The following is a 12,770-nucleotide window of genomic DNA, read 5'->3' on the forward strand; positions in this document are numbered from 1 at the left end:
CATCGAGCGCAGAACTGCTGAGAGTAAGCACCACAGTAGTCTCATTAAAGTGTTCTCCTTATTTGGTATGTTACCCACTTTGGCCTGATTTCAAAACTTGATTACTTTTTCGTTTGAGGACTCTCGATGCTCCTCTTAATGCTTGTGCTTCATTGGATGCTTTCTGTGGGTTTTAACCAATAGTGACGTTTGCGGTACTTTTTGAATTGATCTGGAATTTTTCCTTGTTATTTTTCTTCCTCTTGCTATCTTAGGGATTTTCTGTTACATTTGCTGGTGAATCTTGAGTTTATATTTACTGATGTATCTTGCGTTTCTTGTTTCCGAGCATTATCTCCCATGTTTACTACCGCTAAACATCTGCTTGTCTTACAAGATTTCAGAAGTGAAACCTTTCACAATGTTCTTGAGCGACGTGTGAATAGCCTAGCTGACTATATCGCCTTCGAAGGCGATGATGTCAGTGTAATACCAGTGGCCAGAAACGTGGCTGTGAGTGGTCATATCGGCGCTGCACGGCCGCTAATAAGTATTCTTCGCCCTCTTTGTATGCATTGGAGTCTCTCTTTGTATTGTACTGCTCCCGAAACGAATCACACTTGCTTCGTACAGCTCCCGTCTCACAAAAGATATGCATACGTTTCCTTTCCAGCGTCTAGCGGGAGTACGGATGTTTCCAGTGATATGATGTGCCAAAAAATTATGACCACCTGCTTAATAGCTTGTTTGTCCGTCTTAGGAACGAAATACATCACGGATTCTGCGTATCAGCGATCCGACAGTTTGTCGGTATGTTTGTGGAGGTATGAGGCATTAGATGTCTACCTGCAGGTCATGTAATTCACATAAATAACGGGCCGCTGATTAGCCTATGCCGTGATGGCTGTCTATAGCGAACCAGATGGGCTTCATAGCATTTACATAAGGCCAATTTAATCGTCGAGACATCAACTTGAGTTCACTATAACGGGCCTCAAACCACTGTAGTACAGTTCTGGCTCCGAGACACGGACAGTTATACCGCTGAAAGATGACATCTCCGTCGTGGAAGACATCAAGCATGAAGGAATGCAGGTAGTTTGCAGCTGTCAACGTGTCGATTACAACCACAGTTCCCATGCAAGTGCAAGAGAATGCTTCCCATAGCATAATGCTGCTCACACCACCCTTCGTCTGTGGCACTCTGCGCGTTTCGAGCCGCCGTTCACCTCCATGATGGCGTTTGTGGAGACGACCCTCGACTCAGTGTAGCAAAAACTCGATTCACCCGAAGAGCCGACACGTTTCCAGTGATCGACGGTCGAATCCCGATGGTCCAGTGCCCACTGTAATCGTAAATGACGATGTTGTTGGGTCAATCAACATGTGAGCATGTACGGTTGCTTTGCTGCACTGCTTCACGTTCAACAACGTACGACGAACGGTGTGCTCCGAAACACTTGTGCCTGCACCACCATAGTGCTTTGCTTTTTTCGACAGAGATGCCACAGATTACCACCTATCCTACTTTACAGTGAATATACGTCTCCGAACACCAGTTTCTGTGAAGAGTCTTGGACGTCCAATCATTTAGCGCCTAATAGTAGTTTTACTGTCTTATCTCTTTCCGTAGAAGCTCATGACGGTAGCAGGTGAACATTCAACCAGTTTCGCCGTTTTAGAGATATGCGTTCACAGTCTCTGCGTAGTAAAAATCTGCCCTCTGTCAAAGTCGCTTATATCATTGCATATCCCAATTTGCAGCCCATATTTTCGTTAGGGTGATCCCCCGTCCCTTGTTGCTCCTCTTACATTTTTTTGTTACCGAACCACATGCCAGCAGCGGCACCAGGTGGCATCGAAAGTCGCGGTGGGCAGTGATCATAAGCTTTTGGCTTATAAGTGTAAATACTGATGTTTCCTTTTTTAATAAATATTTTTGGAACAGCGATCAAAAATTGTTTAAAAATTTTTTTCTTTTTAAAATTAAATCTTGATCGCACCACTTATATTACAAGAACATAGGTGACCGGTTTCGGTCATATCACATGACCATCATCAGACCTGTAATTTTATTTAGAAAGTAATAGAAACCTTACTAGATTGAAAATAAAATATGGCAAAATGCTTATAAGGATAAAATACACTAAGACTTGTTATAGCCATAGCATGCTTCGAAGATGGTAGGTGGAGCACTCTTCTCAGCTGCTGTGATGTCAATTGGTGCCAGCAAGTGACGGGCATACGCTTAAATACGAAGATGCTCCGCCTGTCACTTCTCCATCTACTTCATGTCAACCAATCAGTGTATAACGGGTTCACATAATCGTAAAAACATAAAAAACAAAGTACAATAATAACATAAAATAGTTATGCATAAAATATCTCTTTACAACCATGAAAATACTTAAATGTTGTATAAAATATCAATTAAAAGCTTTAAAACAACTATACAGACGATGTATACTCAGTGTGCCCTCTATGCGCTAAGGTTTTACTACCACAATGGTTTCAAAGTCAACGATGTTCTGAAGGTTAATGTTTTATATATATTTTTGTTTAAATGAATAATAAGGGAACTATGTTTATTACATTAGGAAGAAAGATTATATAACGAATTTGTGAACACATCCAAAAAATGGTACATGTATACTAAAACTACCAGTTCAATGCTGATGGTGTACATAAATATGCCTTTCATAATCAGTAAATATTCACACTGTACTTCTCTGCCTAAAAACTGTATTTTCAGATGCTCTTACAGGAAATTTGTATGTTCTGAGACTTAAAAGATTACGTAGAAACGGTAAATCTCAGTGTTCCTACCCTGCAAATACTTCGTGGCAGTACGTCTCCTAACTGGATAACAGTTCATTCGAGACAGTAGGTACTTTGTCAGCAAGGTTTCCTGTTTCATTTTGTGTGACAAGAAGTACCTGGCTACTCCGTTTAGCTACTGGTCCGTTTATCGACGGCGGCCTGTTGCCGTTGCAGGTACGTGGAGACGCGACGTACATCTACCAGTGCTACAGGGCCGCTAGGAGGCAGGCCGAGACGTTCCCTGCTCAACCTGTATACTTCTACTTCTTCAACGTTGACACTCGACTCAACTGGTTCAAAAGACTGTACGGGGCGCAGGATTTTCCAGGTGAGTCACGCTGAGTTGAGAGTGTTCCCATTAGTCTGATACAGCCAAAGCAGCAGTCTTTGCTCTAACACAGTGGCTCTAATCCGCGAGGCATAGTGCTAGTGCCACTGCGTAAGGTGAGGAATTGCTAAGATTACTTCCCTTTAATTTTATCCCAGTTCTGTAGCTCCCTCCCTCCCACATAGAGTGCTAGACAGGTACTGCCATGAACATGTCCGTAGCTATGTACGGTACGAGGGCTGCCTGATGTAAAACGTAAGGATTTGCGTCAGCTGTGATTCTTGCAGGCAGCGATTGGCCTATAGCTGCCTACTTAACCTAATCTACACTGTCAGCGCCTGCGGGCCGCTCATTCGTAAAAGCTTACTGGGAATAAAAGTTCACCATTGCTTGGTCGACTGCTGCAAGCTGGCGTACTGCCATTTAAACCCATTGGCAAAGTGGAGTTACGCAAGCACAGTTTTTCTCAAGAATTGCTCATCGCCCGCATCTCGTGGTCGTGCGGTAGCGTTCTCGCTTCCCACGCCCGGGTTCCCGGGTTCGATTCCCGGCGGGGTCAGGGATTTTCTCTGCCTCGTGATGGCTGGGTGTTGTGTGATGTCCTTAGGTTAGTTAGGTTTAAGTAGTTCTAAGTTCTAGGGGACTGATGACCATAGATGTTAAGTCCCATAGTGCTCAGAGCCATTTGAACCAATTGCTCATCGTGACAGCAACGTAACCAATTAATAATCTACGGAGACAACAAAATCATAAAATCCATACGTCGTGCTCTGTAGCTTTTAGAAATTGTGTAAAGGACTTTCCTTATACAAAAAAAAGTTTGTGAATCATACTACACTCTGCGACTGATTTCAGCATGACAGTCGTCATCTGAGAGATTGAGATACATTACGTAAAAGAGCTTACAACTTTATCTGACAAAAAAAGTAGGTAATCATAATACTGATCTCGCGTTAGATCATCAATCAGTTTAACAGCATGAGGTGATGTAAAATATATATCCTTAATTACAATGGACATCAACGCCTATAAACACAAACATAATACTTGGTGTCCCAGCAGGAATGGGCAGTATTCATCGTTCAATAGGATAAAAGCTTCGTCTGGAGATATGCCGTATTCCAAATGGTTTCCGAGGCAGTACACGTTTAATGTTATTTGTCTCTGAGATAGTGGTGCCCATGTATGTGACCTACGCTAATCGCTGGATTGGCCTTGATCGTACGATTAATTGGCCCATAGATTTTTGTTTATGGGATTGGATGAAATCAGAGATGTACATACGAAAAGTGAAGACGCAGGACGAACTGCTTGGTCGCATCATGGAAGCTGATGCCCTCATTAAGAAACGTACATTGGCACTCACAAGCAACCCTTTGAGTGTGGTGTCGAAAAAGGGCAATGATGCTTAAGGCATTCGACGCCCCTCAAATTGTCTGCCATGCATCCACAATATTGGATGCTAATGGGGCTGGACTGGAAGTATCCAATAATGAGCACAGTATAAGGTTAGGGATCGTAGTTGAACTGCTTAGTCGACAAAAACACTATTTGATCAAAAGTATCCGGACACCCTCAAAAATACACTTTTCATATTAGCTGCATTGTGCTGGCACCTACTGCCAGGTACTCCATATCAGTGACCTCAGTAGTCATTAAACATCGTGATCGAGCAGAATGGGGCACTCCGCCGACTCGCTGACTTCGAACGTGGTCAGTTGATAGGATGTTAGTTGTGTCATACGTTTGTACGCGATATTTCCGCACTCTTAAACATCCCCAGGTCCTGATAGAAAAGTAAAAACGTGAATGGACACGTACAGCACAAAAGCGCACAGGCTGACCTCGTCTGTTGAGTGACAGTGACTGTCGACAGTTGAAGAGGGTCGTAATGTGTAATACATAGACATCTATCCAGATCATCACACAGGAATTCCAAACTACAAAAGGATTCATTACTATGAAAGTTAGGCGGGAGGTGAGACAACTAGGACTTCATGGTCGAGCGGCTCACAAGCCACACATGACAGCGGTAAATGCCAAACGACGCCTCGCTTGGTGTAAGGAGCGTAAACATTGAACAACTGACCAGTGGAAAAACGTTCTGTGGAGTGACGGATCACGGTACACAATGTGGCGATCCGATGGCAGGGTTTGGGTATAGCGAATGCCTAGTGAACGTCATCTACCATCGTGTGTAGTGCCAGCAGTAAAAATCGGAGGCTGTGGTGTTATGGTGTGGTCGTGTTTTTCATGGAGGGGCCTTGCACCCCTTGTTGTTTCCGTGGCACTATCATAGCACAGGCCTACATTGATGTTTTCAGCACATTCTTGCTTCCCACTGTTGAACAGCAATTCAGGAATGGCCGTAGCAACTTTCAACATGATCGAGCACCTATTCATAATGCACGGCTTGTGGTGGCGTGGTTACACGACAATAACATCCCTGTAATGGACTTGCTTGGACAGAGTCCTGACCTGAACCCTATAGAACACCTTTGGGATGTTTTGGAACGCCGACTTCCTGCCAGGTCTCACCGATTGACATCGATACCTCTCCTCAGTCCAGCACTTCGTGAAGAATGGACTGCCATTCCCCAAGAAACCTTCCAGCACCTCATTGAACGTATGCCTGGAAGAGGGGAAGCGGTAATCAAGACTAAGGGTGGGCCAGCGCCATACTGAATTCCAGCATTACTGATGGAGGGCGCCACGAACTTGTAAGTAATTTTCAACCAGGTGTCCGGATACTTTTGATCACATAGTGTAGCTCATAGCAGAGCTACAGTGCTAGTGGTTCTGCTACAAATGCAATGGCAACGAAAAACAAAGCAAACAAGGATTTATATCTACAACACCAGTTGCTGCAGCAGATATCTCGTCAGAAAGGGAACCAACGAATTTTGCAGAGTGAGGAAGAAGTGTCAAAAGAAATATCAGCGTTCTTGAATGATGAGTCAGTGGTATGTGTGATGTCGTATACGCTTTACGGTGCGGACAGTGTTCATGAGGAGTACATGATGACTATACATTCTTAACGGGTGAAGGTGATATTGAAGCAGGTGTCGAACCATGTAGTTTAGCATCTTTGTCGGAAAGGAAGCCACAGATCCAGTCTCCACTGAAACATAGTAAATGATAATCGTTGGTCAAGGAGCCGGTACTTGTCATTATTATATACATGGACGGTCATCCGCAGCATAGTAAATAACCAATTACTATTCAGTTCGTCCGCGCACCTGACAATGGCGACATGTCTGATCGCCGAAATATTGTGCCCGTTGGACACTATGGACCGGCAATACACCCGTGGACTGTTCGAGGAATTATGAACAATTTCGAATAGGTCTGCAGCAAGCAATATTACCGTGTAGTGCATAAGTAAAACTACGGATACTCAAAGGAAGACACGTCGCACTTGTTACAAAAATTGGTGTTTGCGCTTTTCAAGGATATACATGATAGTGACCTATTACATAATCCAGATCAAATTGTTCGCGACATAGATTACAGTGATTTCAAGGGAAGCAATTGATAGCTGCATAACTTCACACAGTGCTACAGAACTGTAACACGTAAGATAACGAAATTGAAACATAGCGTCAACATGACGATGCGCAGCATACTGCGGAATCGGTCCGAAAATTTGTGTATAAGATAAACAAACTTATCCTCTTGTTCAGTAAGGACTTTATTTCCAACTACGACCAAACAGGATTTTGAAAGGAATTGCATATGAAAGGAACTCCAGGAATTAGAGGTACCAAGAGAGTTGTATCAAGATCAGCTAACATCAATGCCTTAACGCATTCGTATACAATTATTCCGACTGTGAATGTGGATGGTAAATTAGTTGGAAAGTGACTTATTGTGATACAATAGGTTGTAGGTGCTCTGTTCGCTACAATTCTTTCGCGTGTGCGTGATCTTGCAAGGGCAATAAGGAATACATTGCTAGGGGTGTATGGAATATTTATGTCAAAGCAAGAAAGAGTGGGAAAATGAGCTTAAGTGAACTATAGCTACGGTATGAGCGCTGGTGAAAATAACTTGCTTTTGCTTGATTCCTGGTCTGCGTAAAAGATTCAAACTCCTTTACAGCAAACTATCCCTTCTGAAAACTATGTGACATTGCTGTTCCTACAATATGGATGTTTGTGGTTTTTTTAATTTTCGTGCCAATAAAACATATTATCGCACTATCTGCAGCTACGCCTTAAAGGATAGCCAGTTTCACGATAAGCTCCATGACAGACTGTTTCGCATTCGGATGCAGGCCATCACATTCAATCACTTCTCGCCATTACGTGATACCAACATAATTCTACATTTATTCTTTAAGAGCGGATACCCAGCTGTACATCCAGCACGACTTTTAGCTCCCTAGAAATTTGTTTTCGATCTTGATGGTGCGAACTTTTGTAATCACTGTTGTGCGTCATTTTTCATTCGGTATTCATGGCGCGAGTTAATGGTTTGTTTTGAACATTTCTTCGATGTCAGCTATGTCGATTTTGTTAAGTTCTATATATACATCCCACAGAAGGTTACCTCTGCCACTCCCGGACACTTATTTTCTGTCGTCCTCCTGATGCACGTGGTGAGTCAACAGCAGATAATATTTTCCCGTCATTGTTGTTAATACTTGTAACTTCGCAGTCAAGGTGTTTCTTGTCAGACAAGCAACACAGCATGTTCCTCCAAGAGTACACAAACGCACTGAAGTTGACAGTGGGATATTCGAACATTTATTGTGAACTACAGTAGCAATGATGTGACGATTACGCTAACGTTTAGAGGTGAATGTCTTAGAGATACGCATTTTGCAACTGATACTTTGTAAAATGCGTGTATTGGTGTTGTACGTATGTAAACCTGACAATGCATTACATAAGGTAGAAAATAAATAATGATGGGCATCAAATGCATCATATGCCGGATACCATTAGGAACAGGGCATATATCCACATAGAGTGTTTTTGATTCACATGATCGTTCCTGTAATACCCCGCAACATTTACCAGGCCTCCTGGGACAGTCTGTACAAATCTCTAAAATATTATGCTGCATGATATTGTCGATAATATCTACCTTTACACTCATTACCAAATGAAGGGAAAACAGCAAACTAAGTTTTTTATGTAGACGGACGACCAACCAAATGATCAAATGATCATTAAGACCTTTTTAGTTAATCTTTCATTTAGCACATGAGCATAACTGACTAGGGCTTCACGATAATTTGCCTCTTACACAATCCTGTGCACCGAAAGATTAATAAACGAACAGAGCACTGATAAGCTTCAAGTGATAGTGTGGTGTAACTTAGACAGTCATTTCACTATTAGTCGCTATTATGGAGACAGTGTTTCTCGTAAATGTCAATTTAGAGGAGGTTATGAATATACTAATTTAGTTGACGGGATTACGCTACTTTCGAGAATAAAATTTCGAAACAGGGCATAGGCAGGCAAGGATCATTAATCAGTTTTCTGCTACCAACAGAAAAGAGAATCTTAAATAGATACAGATATTTACACATATACTCCCGTCTTAACAGTCATATTGGCTTGGCTAATTAGTGTATATACGAATGAGTTGTTGGAATACATAGTTGTCCTCACACCACTTTCAAACATTTTGAGACTGATGGCCCTTGTTGATTTATGCTTTAGGAAGATTATAACTGATAGTTATTTATTCAGCCTACAACACCCTTTTATCACTGACAACACATTTGTCCCTTAACATTACGTACGACATAATAACACCTTCTGGGAAGAGCCGCCTCCGGTTTTGATAATCAACGAATTTTTCGAAAAGTATCATATTCACACTGTTTGTACGTTTTGCATTCTAATAAAGTATTTCAACAATGTTTGTTATTGCTTTTACGACATCAACCATCTGCCATGGAGAAGCTACAGCTACACTGCAATTTACACAAGCGGTTTGATTTTTTCAGTTTAACTTGTTTATTTTGAAGTTCACAAATTTCATAGACTTTGGTAAGTATACAGTTACATTTAGTTTACCTGATATATGTTACAAAATTTCTTTCAAAAATTTTATTTACATCTTCTGAAGAAAATTCTGGAAACCGCTTTCACTGTTGATAAACCTTTATTCTTGGATTATACATGACTGGTTTCCCGATATAGTAGTCGCATCTTCAAGTGAAAAAAATATACCTAATTTAACATTAGACCATTCAAATTACACTGGAAATTAACATTGCGAGTTAAAATGGGTTATAAACCGCGTAGCTAAACACTGCAAGTCACGTTTTCAGACCAGTGCTGCAAAACTGATGAAAACAGAAAAAAGCCACATGTAGCGACAGTGGCTATGTCTGCGGTAGGAAGGTCGCACCACTATATGAAGATATAGAAACGGTTTTTTAAGAAAATTTAACATGTATCAGTTAAGCAGTGGATGCACACACAGCAAAATCACATTACCTGATATAATTTATAAACATCTTCAACCTCTCCAAAATTGAAAAGTTTTGCATATTTTTTTATTAAACTTTAAGTTTCTATATAATGGTATATAGGCAAATATTTGTAGTGTTTAATAACATTTAAACTGCCATAATGACAATCGGTTTCCTTAGTTGGAAGTGAGACTCAAATGTTGAAGTTTTTGCTATCAAGTTTTGATATATGTCTTTAGACACTGCTAACTATGTAGTTTCTGTATACTCACCAAATCAAATTGAAGTAGTAATAGGTTCAGCCACCAGATGTTGATAATGATGATGATGCTATCGAAACTATTCGTTGAATAAAGCAATATCATACTGAAAATTCCCAGCGGTCATATTTTCCTTTTTCATATCGTCTGCGCCAGTATGTTCAGATATCTATTTATTATTATTTATCGCAAAAGAAACCCTTCGTTACAAACTGACCTCAACTAAGTTCCTTAACCTGTGATGCATAATGAATTAAGTGATATTATGAAGAAGATGTATGAGACTTATAGAATCCAATAAATGCTCTGAAGCACAGAACGTCTAGAGAAATTTCGTTTCGTAAGCTTTTTTTCTGATATTCTCTTCACATACTCACTGTGCGTGCAGTTCATAAGTACCTCTTGTTGTAGTTCCTGTCCAGATCATCCGAACATAACGTAGTAACAAAGTCAGAAACGTGTGAAAATTAAGTAACGATTGTACGAGGCTCGTTCAATGTGTATACGGCTACAAATTGGTAGGTGTGAGCCGGCCGGGGTGGCCGAGGGGTTCTAGGCGCTACAGTCTGGAACCGCGTGACCGCTACGGTCGCAGGTTGGAATCCTGCCTCGGGCATGGATGTGTGTGATGTCCTTAGGTTAGTTAGGTTTAAGTAGTTCTAGGGGACTGATGAGCTCGGAAGCTAAGTCCCACAGTGCTCAGAGTTATTTGAACCATTTGGTAGGTGTGAATGTGGAAAATAACGGCTGAAGTTGTGATATTCTGGTTATATTTTAGGTGCCAGCCACGCCGACGACATTGGCTACTTGTTCCGTGTCAATTCATTTGCTTCTCACGTCGATCCTGACTCTGTCGAGGGCAGAATTATTGCCAGGATGACTAAACTGTGGACCAACTTTGCGAAGACAGGGTAGGCTGAATTCATCCATTTCTAATTTTTTTTATTTGATTCGTTTTAAGAGCGTTTATATTAACAAGTTGGAATTGTTTGCAGGAACCCTACACCTGTTCAAGGAGACCCTCTGCTGAGTGTCACGTGGCCAGCAGTCAGCACTCGAGATCCCAGCCACTTGTACATCAGCAACCATGGGCTCAGCATTGAGAAAAATCTGCTCAAACCGCGGATGGACTTCTGGGACGGACTGTATAACAAGAAAAACGGGCTAATCTCCCGTCTGTAGTTTTTGAGACGTTTCAAATCCTGGAACACTTACTTCGATTTCTACCACGGAAAGAAGCCCTACGTCCATTTTAAGAAAGACTGCATGTAGCACTTATTCAAAGATTATAATTCCACTGTACAGATATGGATTAACTCTAAGTGTATGTTACCATAGCCATTCTGATTAAAAAGATGAACACGGGAGTAAATATTGTAATACCTTCTTCATCTAATAATCATCTCTTTAGAAAAATTTGTTGGTATTTTAGTTGCGTCAGTGGTAAAAAATGGTTCAAATGGCTCTGAGCACTATGGGACTTAACATCTGTGGTCATCAGTCCCCTAGAACTTGGAACTACTTAAACCTAACTAACCTAAGGACGTGACGCACATCCATGCCCGAGGCAGGATTCGAACCTGCGACGGTAGTGGTCTCGCGGTTCCGGACTGAGCGCCTAGAACCGCTCGGCCACCGCGGCCGGCTACGAAGGGATATCTCCAGTATTTTCCCCATAAGTATAAATGGCTACTCCCGCTACGAAGGAAAATATTACAAATTGCCCATCGGCACAGTTTGATGACATTCAGTTTCACCAGTGTGGCCAATTATTAATAGTAATTTTTGAATAGAAAGCTTGATAGGAGGCTCATTATGGCAAGTTTCTTTCTAATGTTTCTTGTATGGACAGTAGCAATTCATGTAGCACATGATTAATGTGCATATTTTCATGTAGATATCTATTGTTGAAATAGTGATGATCCCTGGTACTCATTTCAGTTTTTGCTCTAAAGTATTGATATGTGTAGTTTTTGTACACTTTCTAAATCAAACTGACTTATTATTAGGTTGAAACACAGGCTATGAGCCGTGATGGAGGGACTCGAACGAGGATAAATCCTCTCCACTACATGTAATTGAATCTCGGACATCTAGAGCCGCAGTCTATTGCTCAACCCGTTAGACCACCATGACCACAGTTTAAAAAAAGAAAAGATATGAACAGCCTTAATCACGTCGTGCATTGAGGGTTGTCATGAACACTGTCCGAAGAAGTGATTCGAGCTGGCAATTAGTCGTGGGCCACTCGCCTTGTAAGCAGAAGTCTAGGTAGGTTTGAGTCTGCGAGCAAAGCAACCAACTTAGAACGTTATTTATCGCTCACTGTAAATGAAACGTATTTATGTTACGTATATGGATTGTCTTGCGCGCCACCAGACTTTCCGATTATGGATTTGTCATTTTGACCAACGCTTATCTCGTGAATGTGGTGTTGCTAAGGGAAAGGCATAGTGCTAACCTGTACATTCGATGTTACCATTTTTTCAGTCTTCTGCTGTCTCATCGTTACCTTCCACTTGCTGATTCGCACACATACCTCATTCATATCTTAATAGGACTGTGGCTCTCTATGTGAGTCAATATCATCTGTTTGTCGAAGTCCAGTACACTTATCTCGAATCTTGATTAGATCTTCCAGATAATCGTTTCACCAGAATATCAGGGTGTAGGGTTTCGGTTAATAGGTCATGGGTCCATTACAGACAGTAGACGGCTACACGCTGTGTGGAGTGCACTGTGAGGCTTTTTAGGTCGAGGGTCTCGAGAAAACACAAGAAGGGCTTCAGTCTCCACGGGTGCGGGTCAAGCACAGGAAAGACGCTTGGCCTAGGAACTGTAGCTATTAAGGTAGTGAACCGCTGTAGCTGTTTTGCGAAAGAACCAGATATTCAAAAGCAAATAGGAAGCACTGATGCTCAAATCGTTATGGGTACTGGAGGCTAGC

The 12,770-nt window shown here is 41.6% G+C and overlaps 1 protein-coding gene across 1 annotated transcript in view; it reads left to right on the forward strand.

The window, feature by feature from the left end:
- Positions 1-11,195, forward strand: part of LOC124595313 (juvenile hormone esterase-like) — a 72,351-nt gene extending 61,156 nt beyond the window's left edge. The window contains exons 8-10 of the mRNA XM_047134012.1: positions 2,974-3,127; positions 10,602-10,734; positions 10,819-11,195. Coding sequence (XP_046989968.1) covers positions 2,974-3,127; positions 10,602-10,734; positions 10,819-11,005 — 474 coding nt within the window. The 3' untranslated portion in view covers positions 11,006-11,195. The remainder of the gene's footprint in view (positions 1-2,973; positions 3,128-10,601; positions 10,735-10,818) is intronic.
- Positions 11,196-12,770: the final 1,575 nt, after the last annotated feature.

Source organism: Schistocerca americana, chromosome 2 (genome assembly GCF_021461395.2).
Source record: "Schistocerca americana isolate TAMUIC-IGC-003095 chromosome 2, iqSchAmer2.1, whole genome shotgun sequence".
In the NCBI taxonomy this organism is placed as follows: Eukaryota; Metazoa; Arthropoda; class Insecta; order Orthoptera; family Acrididae; genus Schistocerca; species Schistocerca americana.